The sequence below is a fragment of the Zalophus californianus genome, chromosome 8 (genome assembly GCF_009762305.2).
Source record: "Zalophus californianus isolate mZalCal1 chromosome 8, mZalCal1.pri.v2, whole genome shotgun sequence".
Taxonomy (NCBI): domain Eukaryota; kingdom Metazoa; phylum Chordata; class Mammalia; order Carnivora; family Otariidae; genus Zalophus; species Zalophus californianus.
This window is the reverse complement of record NC_045602.1, coordinates 52,434,734-52,449,425: the sequence shown is the minus strand read 5'-3', so window position 1 is coordinate 52,449,425 and position 14,692 is coordinate 52,434,734. Positions and strand designations below refer to the sequence as shown.

Genomic DNA, 14,692 nt, shown 5'->3' with positions numbered 1-14,692 from the left:
ATACTGCATAAGCAACTTTACAAGCTGCTTTTCTAGTTTATTGATGTGATTTAGAGATTTTTTTCACATTATTGAACCTATAAACACACAGAAACCTTTATTTTTTTATGATTTAGTAAAAAGTAATTGATAGCACTGACACTTTGTCATTTTTAAAATATTATAAACAACCGTGAAATAAGTATATTTATACAGTTCTCTTTAGGCAATTAAAGATTCTCTCCTAAAATAAAAATTACTGGGTCAAGGGGTATACATTAAAAGTTTTCATGTATTTATTATCTTCCCAAAATGTTGAGCCAATTTATACTTCTACCAATTGTACTGGAGTTCTCAGTTCTCACCTCCCTCCCATCTGCTGAATATTGCTGAGGTTTTAAAAAAAAAAAAACAAAACTTTGGCAATCAGAAGGGTTAAAAGTAAAATCCTCCAACTTTTTAAATTCTTTTTTTTTATTACTAGTAAAACTAGATATTTTTATTGGCCGCTTGAATCTCTCCCTTTGTAAACTGCTTGTGTTCTTGGTTTGTTTTTCTATTGAGATGTTTACTGTTTTCACATTGATTCATAATACCGCTTTCTACATTAAGGATATTACTTTTTTGAATGTCACAGATGTTGCAATATTTTCCTCCATAGTTTGCCTTTCAGCTTTATGATGGGAGAGATAGTTTATAAAAATATACACTTTCAATTTTAATATAATCATATCTGTCAATATTTGTTAGACTTTCCCACCATACTTGACAAGTTCTTTCCCAACACAAGAGCATCAAAAATATAAATCTGTTTTTTAATATCTATATGAATTTACTTTTTATGTTCAAATTTTTGATAAATCAGGAATTCATTTTGTTGTTGTTTTTTTAAGATTTATTTATTTGAGATAGAGAGTGAGAGAGCACAAGCAGGGGGAAGGGAGGAGGGAGAGGGAGAACCAGGCTCCCTGCTGAGCACGGAGCCCGATGCGGGGCTCGATCCCAGGCCCCTGAGATCATGACCTGAGCTGAAGGCAGACGCTTAGCTGACTGAGCCACCCAGGAGCCCTGTGGAATTCATCTTGTTGAAAGGAATGATCCACCTTATTTATTTCCCAAAGGGCTAGCACTCAATCTTTCTCCCACTGTTTTATAAGATGCCTAGCTGCCCTGTGTTAAGTTCTCATACATTTAGGGTCTATTTCTGGATTCTCTAAGCTGTCCTACTGATTCACCTGTTCATTCTGCACTGGTGCTCCTCTGTTTAGTTGCTGAAGATTTTTCATGCTTTACCATGTGATGGGAGAAGAATCCCTAATTACTCTTCTTTTTATAGGATTTTCCTAGCCATTCTGAATTTCACTTGGAAAAACATTTTTGCTAAGTCCTTCTGTGCTCCCCTATTATTGAAGGAATTACCCTGAATTTATTAATTTGGAAAAGCAACCTCTTAACCCTATGGGATTTTCTAACCAAGAGGAAATTGTGGCTCTTTATTAAGTTCAGGTTTTCTCTGACGTCTATTGGTAAACAATTATGGTTTTCTTTAAATCAGTTCTGCTTAATGTTTTATGTTCTTTCTGCATTTGCAAATAGGGCTATTTTCTCCCATTACTATATTTTCAAATATATTATTATATGTTAAGATGCAAAAAAAGCTACTAATTTTTAAATATATTTTCATAACTGACTACTTTAAAATGCACTCATTGTTTCTAATATTTTTTCTTAGTTGGCTCTTTGGGATTTTATAGGCATATAACCATACTGTCTATACAGAATAGTAATTTTGTTTCCTTTTCAATATTTATTTTTATGCCTTACCACTTTAGATTGAGTTCCAGTATTATTCCAGAACAATATTAAAAGTGCTGACAGAAAGAATCATTGTTTTGTTTCAAAATTTAATGGAAATACTTCCAGTGTTACTAGTATATTGGCTCTTGTTTTAAGAAAAAAATTACTTTAATCATGTTAAATAAGTGTCCTCCTGTCTTAACAGCTATTATTTTTATAAACTGATACTATATTTTTATCAAATGACTTTGGTATTTATTAAAATGACCAAAAGGTTTTTAATCCTTTGACTCACTAATATCATGAAATATATTTAAAAGATTTATAATAGGGGTGCCTGGGTGGCTCAGTCGTTAAGCATCTGCCTTTGGCTCGGGTCATGATCCCAGGGTCCTGGGATCGAGCCCCGCATTGGGTTCCCTGCTCACTGGGGAGACTGTTTCTCCCTCTCCCTCTGTCTGCCACTTCCCCTGCTTGTGCTAATAAATAAATAAAATCTTTAAAAAAAAGATTTATAATATTAAACCATCCTTGAATACTAGGAGTGAGGTTTTGCTTTGTTATTATGTATTATTATTCTAATGTTATGCTGGATACTACCTGCCAGTTTTCATGCATTTTTTCATCAACTCAAAGCAAGATTGGTCTGAATGTGTTATAACTGTTACAGTTTCATGTTCCACTTTCACTCTCTGAAACAGTTTAAATGGCAGAAGAATTGTCTGTTGCTTGGGGTGCCTGGGTGGCTCAGTCAGTTAAGCATCTGCCTTCAGCTCAGGTCATGATCCCAGGGTCCTGGGATATTGGGGTCCTGGGATCAAGCCCCACATCAGGCTCCTTGCTCAGCGGGGAGTCTGCTTCTCCCTCTCCCTCTGCCTGCCTCTCACCCTGCTTGTGCCCTCTCTCTCTCTCAAATAAATAAACAAAATTTAAAAAAAAAGAATTGTGTGTTTCTTAAAGATTTGAAAGAATTCCTGTATGAAACTGTCTGGCTCTGGTGCTTTATTTAGGCATGGATTACTCGGCATGTGAATGTTAACGGGAACTGTATTTTCAAGGTGGATTGTGTTTTTCATCATTATAAAGTGACCCTCACGGTCAGCCTGGTAATAAGGTTAAGGATGGTTTGGAGGGACTGGAGGCAAGGAGAAAAAGATTAATTATTGCAGTGACCTGGACACAATGGGTGCCTGGGTGGCTCAGTTGGTTGGGCGACTGCCTTCGGCTCAGGTCATGTTCCTGGAGTTCCGGGATCGAGTCCCGCATCGGGCTCCCTGCTCGGTGGGGAGTCTGCTTCTCCCTCTGACCCTCCTCCCTCTCATGCTCTCTGTCTCTCATTCTCTCTCGCAAATAAATAAAAATCTTTAAAAAAAAATTAAAAAAAAAAGAGGGTCCAAGGTAGTAGCAGTCAGGAGGGGAACATGAATCAGATATAGAAACCGTCCAAGGATAGGTTTCATCTTTCACTTCTCCGAGCAATCGAAGAAGTTATGTCCTCTTCCTGCAACTAGCTCATCATGCATGCTTTGCTCTTGTTCTCCAACTGTCTCCTATTTATATGTCCTATCATCAACTAGATTGTTAGATTTTGTATCCTTTAAAGCCCACCCCTAGACACATACCAGTTAACTCCTTACATGATTGATTCATTCAATCATTACAACAGGATATTGTTAGAATGCTGCTCACCAGAATAAGGAAATTAGAGTATTACATGGTTTCTACATTAAAGTCATGAGATACCAAGGCAGAACTAACTATAAAAGAGTGAACTGAACCACAATATAAGATGGCATCGACAGCCTTTAGAACTGGGTGGTAAAGGCCATCATTTAAGAAAACTCAACTACGATTAGAATGACCACAAATTCTGAGTCAGTTGCCAATCAATGAGGCTTTAACAGCTTCATGATGCTTCAATTCTCATGTCTACCTACTGCATCCCCCCTGACTGGTTACAGGGGACTGAGTCTCAACCAACTCACCAAGTTGTCCAGCATCCTCATGAGGGCCTCAAACTCGTGCTCCCCCAGCCGGCTCTTCTGCATAGGCCCAAAGGTGCTCCCTGCCCACTGCACGGAGCCCACTTCATGGGGTCGGTGCTTCTCCTGCTCCAGGAGGATGAGGTTCTCCGCTCCCCCAGCACCGGACAGGGCAGAGACCTGCAGGAAAGAGCAGAAAGACCTCAGTGTGCGTGCATGTATGTGTGTGTGTACACATGTCTAGAAATGTGAGCTGTATTTGGCTTTTTACCCCCCAGAAGAAAAGCTACTCCAGTTACTGGGCACGTACCCACTTCCAGGGAAAGAGGTCTTAGCAGTTTCTTTCTTAATGCTAGTTCTTAGAGACTACAGAAGAGGAGGAAGCAGCAAGTGTTAAACCTCAAGAATAAAGCAATACAGAGGACTGAAAAGTTACCTGGGATACAAACCAACCTCAATTTGTGACTATTTCTGGGGAAGGTGGGGGTTAAGGTCAGGAAGGGCTCCAAAGGGGACTTCAGTTCTTGTCTATAATATTTTATTTCTTCAAGAGGAAAAGATCTGAAGTAAAAAGGCTTTTACTTTTTAAATCTGAGTGGTGGGTAGTGGGTGTATATTATTCTTCTGCATCTTTCTGTGTGTTTGAGATATCTCCCCCTGCCTTTTTTTCTTTTTTAAGCGAAAAATCACTTGAAAGAAATAGGCTGGATCCTCGGCCAATAAAACAGGAGAGTAGCCTGATGGTCTGAATGAACAGGTCTAAAGGGAGAACCCATCTTCTGCAGTGGTATTAGTCAGTTGAGGAAACACAGAAGAAGGAGACACCTGAAGGGCTGGTAATACACAGCCGGGCCCCGTGGAGGGAGACGTGGCTTCCCCAGTGCACTTGGAGTATTTGCCCCACTGTCCAGGCTCCATGGCAAGGGGACAGAACAAGTGGCTACAGGCAATGGGCTTTGAGTATTAGGGTAAGAGGTGTGTATATACAGCAAGCGATTTTAGAATGATCCTAGAAGACATTTATTAATCTAACCAATCTCATTTTCTAATTCCATATCCATCTAATAGTACCTTCTGTCTACTCCCTGAATCCCGCACTCAGATATAATTGGTTATGATTTGGCTTCCAGGGTGAGGCCAGCAACATTGAGAGAGGGTGGTTTCCCAGTCGTTTCAGTGGGAAGCCAGGTGTTCTGTGCTGCAATCTGATTAATATTTGATATCTCCTGTAAGCTTACTTATTACAGGAGAATGATCCGATTACATAAACTTCCAGTGTTCCAGTTTTTACTGAAAAGGTAAGGATGCAATTTAGCTTGCTGTCCAACATGAGTCTGTGAACCTGTGAGGATCCAGCACACACCCTGGAGTGTGTTGGATTCACCAGTGTAACAAATGGCTCCGATGGGACTTCCTGGAGGTCAGCCAGGCCACCTTTGCAAGGGTGAAGAGGAGGAAGCAAGAACACTCATTTTCCATACCCTCTTCATCCAAGGCATGCATCCAGTTGGAGGCTCCATTTTTATCTGGCAAAGATAAAGACTTTAACTTTCCACCAAAGCTAAGGGTCCTTGTCCAATATCCCTGGAGATAGTCAGCTCTACTATACTGTTGTCCAAATGTTAGAAGGGTTACAGTGAGTTGGTGTAGATTACACAGAATGCAAATCCACCTTTTTGCTATGCTCATTCACCAGTTCCGGTTCTGGCCTCTGTTGCCGTATTTTCTAAGGCTGAAGTCCCTCACACGCACACAGGCTGAGCACGTGGGCATGCACTCTCAAAGGCAGTGAATCCCAGCCGGTAGGTCAATTACCTGGTTCATCCCAGACGCCCATCTGGCCAAGGCAGGGCTCCAGCCCTTGGGACCTTGGAACCCTGACTTGGAGTGCTCTCAGCTGATCTTTCCAACCGACCCTCATTTCCCCCGGAGGCAGTGAAACGTAGTGTTTAAGGACATGGATGCGGACACAGGCTGCCTGGTTTGAATCCTGGCTCTGCCACTTATTCGCTGTGTAATTTGGGGCAGCTATTTACCCTCTCTGTGCCTATTTTCTCATCTGTAAAATGAAAAAAATAGTAGTATCTACCTCGTGAGCATTATTGAAGGTAATATTTGTAAAGCATCTAGAATAGCACCTGGGGCATAGAGTGCCACATCAATGTTTATGATCAAAAAATTCCGAGGTTTTACTATGAAAGAAACAATGTGCCTAGTCATTCATGGAGGAAAGAACTGCCCACATCCTTACAAGAACTGTGCCTCCTCCCACCTCCCCCTTCCCCCATTAGTTTCCATGGCGATGGGTAGCAGATGGAGAAGAATTGCCTGAGCTTCTTCCCATCTGCCTGTAAGCAGAGCAGGGAGCTGCCTCTCTCAGCTGGGGATGACCCAGTTTCCTAGAACCCCAAACCGATAGAGAGCACTGAGAACACTGTCCCCAGGAGAATGGACTAGGCTTTTAGCCTCGAACCACTAAAATGACCACAGCCACGTTCATTTGTTTGCCAAGGTCACTGAGGGAGAAAAGTAGGCCCATGATGAAAACAGAACCTCAGTGCTGGCTGTTCAAGCAGAAATGAGCTGCCCAGGGCCTACCATCACAACAGCATCTGTAGACTGCTGGCCCATGGGGTCGCCCATGCCCTAAACCACCCACACCTCTGGTCTAATCTGGCCTGTTCTGCTTCCACACCCTCCAGCTTCCTTTCTCTCTAGAAGCCTCCCTGCTCCACGAGCTAAAAACAAAAAAAAAAAAAAAAAGCCACTGGAGCTTTTCTGGAGGTTATTTGCTTCTATCGCCTGATGCACTTTAACAAGGTCACATGGCAGTCCTGACTGAAAAGAAAGTGACAGCAGACAGGGCCGGAAGAAGCCGCTGGGGCTGTCAGGGCCAGTGGCTGGCAGCTCTGTGCTTTCATCTCCCCAGCTCCTAGGCGGCCGTCCTGCCTTTGGTTAAACTGTACGGAGGCCATTTTTCAGTGTGGAGCCTGGGACAGGCCTTCACCAACGTGGTGGGGGACACATGGGCATCTCTCTCCATTCATTTCCAGGCCATGCTGTCTTTGCAAAGTGGTAAGAACTATTTTCTCATGGAAACCTCTTCTTCAGAAGGAAGATGGGGAACTCGTTAGAGCACAGTTATGGGGAAAGAAAGTGGGCGTATCAGAGGCTCTGCCAGGTTCTAACATCAGTTGGGGTCAGAGCTCAGGGCCAGCGTCCCTGGGGTTGCATCAGGAAGGAACTGCCTTGATCCCGGGTCTACCTTCGGGGTCAGAGCTCAGGGCCAGCATCCCTGGTTGGGGCTGCATCAGGAAGGAAGTGCCTTGATCCCGGGTCTACCTTCTCCACCTTCTGTTATGACCACCACCGCCTGGGGGGGTGGGGCAGTCTCATACCACTTCTAACACCTCTTCATCATTGTCTTAACAACTGTCCTCTCAACATATTCATTTAAAAACCCTTGAGAAAGGTGCCGCTTGCAGAACTTCCACTAGCTATGCCTCTGGGATTATCCCATTCTTTCCCCTGTCCCCCAACGCCCAAGACAAAGGCAGGCATTCCACCTGGGGCGCTGCTCTGCCCAGACCAGCCAGAAGAGGGCAGACAGGACACCAAAGAACCTTGCAAAGAGCTGACTCATCATGGAGCAGTTAGCCTTCCCTTCCGTCAACTGAGTCCTAAAAATACCATCAGCAACACCTCTCCTTATCTGAAAGGACCCATCCTCACAAGGACCCCATAGGCCCCCCTTGTCCAGCTGAGGAAAGCAAGTCCCTGACCCAAAGACACATATCCCAGAGCTGGGAAGGATGGAGTCCATTCAGTTTGCAAGGCCCCCTTACTCACCCCTGACAGCTTGCCACACTGAAAGGAGCATGTGTTTTGCTTATGTAACACCACCTTGTTATCTGGCAAAACTATAGGATTTGTGTTTTCCTATTGCTTTTCCACCAATTCCTTTAGGGGTCCCATGATCACTGACAATCCCCACCTACCCTCCACCCCATCCCCTACTAGTTAGGAGAATCTCACAATGGACTCCCTGGACATTACATTGGGGATTCCCTGGTGTTCAGACTTGCCATGTCTAACTTCACCCCTTTCTGGGCTGGACCATGTTCATGGTCTTTGCAAACTACACCCTCCAGACAAAAAGAGAAAAGACCCACCTACGATGTGGTGTCTATTTGGCATTAGCTAGATGTAACAGTTATACCCCAGGTAATACGTGAGCATGGTAAGAACTTTTACATCCCCTTTTACGGTTTCTCCCACTTTCCATTTGATGGGCCTTGGCAGCTCCCTGTCCTGGGCACTGACCCCCAAGAGGTAGATACCGGTTGTTAGGCAACAATGATAAATATTTTAAAGCTACAAAACTGATTCTAAGTGCGAAACTTTAGAAGGATAAGGTGGTGCCACGGCAGAGAAATAGGGCAAGGCTTTTAGATGGCTGGCTCCCAGGAGTCCTTAAATCACGGCCAGTGGGGCCTCCGTCAGAGCCACGCCATGGCCCACTCCCCAGAGGAACTTGCTCACCTGTATCTCACACGCAGCCTGCAGGTGGAAGACCTTATAAAACGCCTCCTCCACGGTGTCACCTAGAGCAACCACTCCATGATTTCTTAGCACCAGGATCTGCATAGGAGCAAATGGCCAATTAAAACTTCAAGCCTTTTAAACTTTAGTGAGAAGGAGAGATTTTTCATTTACTCCAGATCAGTTTCCATATCCAATCCCAAAGCATGCCCCCAACTCCTTGTTCATTCTCCCTGTGCAAACACCCCAATGCTACCCCGCATGTGATTTTAACCCTAAGCATCCTCCCTAAAAAAATAGAAGATGCTTTTTAAAACGGAGACCAGAGAGCTTGGTGGATTTCTTTGGGCAATACCTGGATTTTTAGGTTTTGGAGGGGTTTGAAGTCTGAAAAACTGGTGTCTGTGTTAAAGTGAATGAAATTACTTTGTGTCCAATAGGAGGGTCTAACCTCAAAAGCAATCTCTTGCTCATGTGACTTAGTTGACTTGGAAATCAAAACCCAAGGGGGTGGCTCTCTGAGGGGTGGCTCTGCAGAAACAGGTGCATCATGTTACCTCTCTGGACTCAAGTCTCTTCTCCATGAACTCAGTGAGGCCCTGGTAGCTCTAAGACCCTCCACTTCTGTGAAGGAGGCCATAGTGACCTTCTACTCTTAACTCTCTGGTTTTGCAGAAGAGGAAACAGAAGCCTAAAGAAAGTGAAAGCCTCCCAGCTAATCAGGGGCAGAATTGGAACTAGAACCCAGGTGTTCTCACCATTGGTGCAACATTTGTCACTCAGCCAGGGGCAGACAGACAAAAGGAGGGGGTGGGGGAAAGAAACAGAAATGAACTTATACAAAGCCTGATTCCCTAGAGTTCAGATGCAGAAACTGTTTCTTGGTTGGTTTTATCCTCATGAACCAGACGACGCCCACCTAACAGCAGGGACACAGATCCATGTGTTGGATGTGTCCTTGCAGAAGTGGGCTGAGGCCTAGTGGTCTAATCATCACATCCTCTCTTGCTGAAAACAGCTGGAGGTTTTTCTTCTCAAGTGCCAGAGAAATAGAAAGAGATGATGACTCTGGCCTAAAAGATTTTGTAGATAGCAAATCTCTGAAATTCTTGTATTATTTCATAGATGTGAACATCTCCTCCCTCTCCGCGCACCGCTAATGAGGCTTTAAAGAATGTTGGGAGAGAGTGGCAGGGATTTCTCCTCTGTGTCAGGAATGGGAAGGCAGAGACTCTCCAACTGGAAATGATTCAGGCAGTGAGTGCCTTTCAAGGACGGGAACAAGCATCCATCAATGTAGGCTCAGCTCCAGAACTTCCCGTACTAAGCTGGCGACCCCTAATGATGTACTGTTAAAAAATAAGTCTTTAGATTTAAGCCAAACAATAGTGAGATTCTGTTCTTCTCTATCAAGTTAGCAAAAGAAAAAAAAAAGTGGTAATACTCAAGTTTGGGGAGAGCGCAGGGAAGCAGCATTCTCATATACTAGACTATGGGGGAGGAAAGGGCAATGCGCCTGAATGAAGTAAGAGTTCTAAAATGTGTGTCCCTGGGAATTTATCCTAAGGAAATGATCTCAAGTATATACAGAGATTTAGCTAAAAGGATTTTCATCATGTGTTGTTTATATCAAGGAAAAATTCAGGGCGGGGGGGGGACTTCCGGTGTCCCAATTTGTTAAGGTAAATGGTGGCACAGCCATTTACACAATGAGGTATAATCTAATAATTTAAAATAGTGACTTAGAGGGGCACCTGGGTGGCTTAGTTGTTAAGCGTCTGCCTTCGGCTCAGGTCATGATCCCAGGGTCCTGGGATCGAGCCCTGCATTGGGGCTCCCTGCTTGGCGGGAAGCCTGCTTCTCCCTCTCCCACTGGCTGCCACCCTGCCTGTTTGTGCTCTCTATTAAATAAATAAAAACATTTAAAAAAATAAAATAGTGATTTAGAAAATACTTAATAACATACAAAGATGTTTATTGGATATTACTAAGGGAAAAAAGGAGGATATATTTTATGATCCACGTTTTCTAAATATATGTGAATATATTTGTGGAGCATGCACCAAAACCTCAGGATAGTGGGATAAAGAGAATTACATTTCACTTTTTTGTTTATGTGCAACTTCTAAACATTGTCCACTGAACACATGTCACTCATGATGTAGGCTTTGGACAATCCCACCCCAGAGTGTCTTCCCGAAACAGCCGAGCAAACCTTGCAGGTAGGTCCAAGGCACTTCTGCAGGCTGATTCGATCCGCTTCCTGCTCCATCCCACCATTGAAGTCATAATAGGCCATGTCCCCCACCAGCAGGGCATTGTGGGAGACAGGCAGGAGGCCACACTTCATGGCTGACACCTTTAGTGAGACAGTGGAATGGTTAGCACCTGCAGCTCCCCCACCCCAGTCTTTGCCCTTTCCTCAGAGTGGCACAGCCAGGCTCTACTCTGGGGACTAGTGCAGGAGAAAGCAAGCCCCCAAGAAAGGCACTGCCCTTTGACTCTGCTACACCAGGCTGGGCTCTGGCTTGCTGGCTGCTTCCTCTGACGTCTTTCCATCATCATTTTGACAGTAGCCATGTCAATATACCTCTCTCTAAAATTGCTACAAAGAATGCCTTTGAGAAAGCTAGTGCTCCTGCCCACCCCCTTGCTCTTCTCTCATCCTAGGATTCTGGGAAAAGATAGGGGATAGCAGAGTTGGCACTAGGCTGGAGTGAAGCAGGGTCCAGGGTCCTCTGGGGTGAGCTGGTGGAAATCCTCAGCCTTGAGGTCAGGGCAGAAAACAGGGAGGCCCACTGAGAGGCCCCCTTTCACTAGTGATAGGGCAATAAGAGTGCCAGAGAACAGGGTTAAAATCCATGCCTCAAATCCTGCCTTTTATTAAAAGCAAGGAACAGGGAGAGGTTTAGGAGAGCCTCCTGCCTTTGTTCCCTCATTCTGTCCCATATTCTGGAAAATCTGAGTGCTCATAACTGGTGTGCTTCACAGAAAAAACCCAGGCCAATGACAAGTCCGCTCTGCTCCTGTAGGTGTTAAGGTCTGGAAGTCAGTAAGATGGGTTGAAGTTTGAGGGGACACCCAAACCTGCTTGGTTGTGGTCTTTCCAAGTGACACTGGAGTGCCTAAGGTACACATGGAGAAATTACCAGAGCCTCTTAGGGGACAACCTGATCCTTGAGGGTATTCCTTCTACTCTCGCTGAGTTTTCCTTGTTCCTGTCCCCAGCTCACAGCCCACCCTGGGTTATGAAAAGTGGACAAGTCCAGGTTCCCACCATCTTATCTTTTATCACGATCTCTTCTCATCAGAGCCTGGGCTGGGGGTGGGGGTTGGGGCAGGCACCAGCCTTCAGTCCGAGAGGACTGATCTGAGTGGAAACTCAAGAGGTGCCGTCACTTGGGTAAATGGTGCTTATGTGTGTGTGTAGCAGGGTGGGGGACGCAGCAGAGCAAACACTTCATATCTTTGCCTCATGTCCCCAAACCAAGACTTCTGTGCTTGGAAAAATGGAGAGGATTAGGGTTACCCCATGGGGTGTTCCCTCTCCTCACCTTGGCTTGAGTTCAGGAAATTTTTCCAGAACTGTTTTAAATAACAAGATTGCCACTAGCTTGGGGGGCTTATGTCTTTCGTCAGGGAGCACCTCAGAGAAGGGGGTAGCATGGGTTTGCTGCCAGCCTCAGGGACGGAAATGCTGCCCTTAGAGCGGACACTCACAGCTGCCGTGGCCGGCGTGTGCAGGTGGATGATGCAGCGCACATCAGGTCTGGCAGCATAGATCGCCGAGTGTAGACAGAAGCCTGTGGTATCCACTGGGAAGCAGCTGCTGCCCTTCTCCACCACCTCTCCCAGGATGTTCACCTTGATCTGAGCCGGGGAAGAGAAACTTATGGCCACAAGGCAGGTGGGGGCCCTCAGGACCCTCCTTGCAGGTGGGCCACACCCACCGCCTCCAGGCATTCCCACACCCCAGGAGCGAGGACTGTGCTTAGTGTTGGGAGAAGAGACCTGGTTCCTGCTTTTGGTGAGGACACAGGCTAACAGGAGACATGACTGATTATAATTCAGCAGGGAAAATGCTAGAGCAGATTTTCTCAAACTTGACTGGGCATAAGAATCCTCTGGAGATCCTGTCAAAATACAGATTCTCTGCAAACTGGTGCAACCACTCGAGAACAGTATGGAGATTCCTCAGAAAGTTAAAACTAGAGCTACCCTATGATCCAGCAATTGCACTGCTAGGCATTTACCCAAAGGATACAAAAATACAGCTTTGAAGGGGCACAACAGCCAAACTATGGAGAGAGCTCAAATGTCCATTGACTGATGAATGGATAAAGATGGGAGGGGGGGGGGTGTGTGTACACACAACTGCTGGTGGCTCTGGCTGGTCCCACATACAGTAAGGCTGTGGTATTCACACACACACACACACCCCGGAATACTACTCAGCCATCAAAAAGAATGAAATCTTGCCATTTGCAATGACATGGATAGAGCTAGAGTGTATTAAGCTAAAAGAAATAAGTCAGTCAGAGAAAGACAAATACCATATGATCTCACTCATATGTGGAATTTAAGAAAGAAAACAGATGAACATATGGGAAGAGGGAGGAAAAAAAGAGAGAGGGATTCTTAACAATAGAGAATAAACTGCAGGTTGATGGAAGTAGGTGGGTGGGGGAGGGGTATATGGGTGATGGGTATTAGAAAGGCACTTGTGATGAGCACTGGGTGTTGTATGTAAGTGATGAATCACTGAATTCTACTCCTAAAACCAATACTGCACTGTATGAAAAATGCAGATTCTGATTCAGTAGGCCCAGAATGGGACCCAAGAGTCTGCATTTCTGACAAGTTCCCAAGAGATACCCATTCTGCTGGTCCACAGACCACACCTTGTGTAGAGAAGCTAGAAGAGAGTCAGTCACAGAATTCTCTAGAAGCAGATGGGAGGAGTCTTTGATCCCAGTAAAACAGGGGGATCAGAGAAGCCTTCCCAGAGGAAGTAATATCTAACCTGAGCCTTTTTCTTGTTTTTTTTTTCTCTTTGTTTTGAATTTTTAAGCAAAATACACAAAGGTAAAGATAATAGTAAAATAAACACCCATTTACCAATCACCCAAAAGCTAGATCTTAAAGGACAGGTAGAAACTAGTTACTGGTCTTATAATTCGCTTTTGATGCCAAGGAGCTAGTAGGTGTCATGGTTAACAATCACACAGTGTGTGTGTGTGTGTGTGTGTGTGTGTGTGTGTGTGTGTGTGTGTGTGTGTGTGTGTGTGTGTGTGTGTGTGTGTGTGTGTGTGTGTGTGTGTGTGTGTGTGTGTGTGTGTGTGTGTGTGTGTGTGTGTGTGTGTGTCTCTCTCTCTCTCTCTCTCTCTCTCTCTCTCTCTCTCTGTTACCACTCACCCACTTACAATGCTTCAGCAGCTCTGCATGTCCAGCAGAGTAAAGCCAAAGCACCATAACCATGCTTTTGGTGCCATTTTTTCATCTGGTCCCTATCCCCTCCCCAGCCTCACTTTCAGACACTGAATACGTGAGCCAGACGTCACCCCTCACTGTCCTCCCAAATGCATCAGGATGTGGCATGTGCCCGGCTTTGTCTGAACTGTCCTCCCCCTGCTGAGGACAGAGTTCTCTCTGCCCAGTCTCTCCCTACTGGCCTGGTCTAAATCTGATTATCTTGTGGGCTCCTGGGGACTAAGGTCCTTCACCATCAGGTTAACCCACATGCTCTTCCCTTGCCCCTCCTGCTAGGCCCAAGCACCTTTTCTGGGCTCCCCAAGTTTCCTGCTGTATGGCAGCCTTCTTCACTCTGAGTTGAATCATTGCTTGTCTTGCCTGCTCCCCAACTCGCCACAAATGCCTTAAAGGCAGAGCTTGTGCCTCCTTGTGTCTTTGACCCTAATCTGACTTGGCCATGACCTCCTTAGGTGGCCCTGTGCAAGTCACTTACCTCCCTGGGTACCAGCATCCTCTCCTGCCTATAAAGTGGCCTTGGCAGCCCTCAAGGTCTACCCTGCCCAGATACTCTGTGACTTTGTCAGCTGGCTCTTTTAACTGCATACGTGGAATCAACATGTGAGTGTGTGTCAAGCCTGGCAGAGGCCCTGAGTTGGTACCCTCTGCCCTCAGGAGTACAGCACAGCAGCCCACACATCTAGGAACCACAGGGCCTCTTCTGCTTGTAAGACAGTCCTTTCTACTTCTTTCCTCCTCCTACCCAGGAATCTTTCCTATCAAGACCAATTTCTGGACGTTTCTTCCTACTACACCTAAAAGGAGCAAGAGAACCAAAAGGGGTTCCAGAAAGCTATTGCTAATGGTACCAGCACTAAGCCAGTCTTGCACTGCTTTGAGACAAAGCACTGGCTGTTATTCTA

The 14,692-nt window shown here is 45.2% G+C and overlaps 1 protein-coding gene across 2 annotated transcripts in view; it reads right to left on the bottom strand.

The window, feature by feature from the left end:
- The window catches only part of ADD2 (adducin 2), a 111,026-nt gene that overhangs the window by 22,301 nt on the left and 74,033 nt on the right, over positions 1-14,692 (bottom strand). For both annotated transcript variants that reach the window (XM_027622600.2, XM_027622601.2), the window contains exons 7-10: positions 12,021-12,170; positions 10,516-10,659; positions 8,301-8,399; positions 3,762-3,938 (exon numbers count right to left, since the gene is read on the bottom strand). In XM_027622600.2, the coding sequence (XP_027478401.1) occupies positions 3,762-3,938; positions 8,301-8,399; positions 10,516-10,659; positions 12,021-12,170 (570 nt within the window). The remainder of the gene's footprint in view (positions 1-3,761; positions 3,939-8,300; positions 8,400-10,515; positions 10,660-12,020; positions 12,171-14,692) is intronic.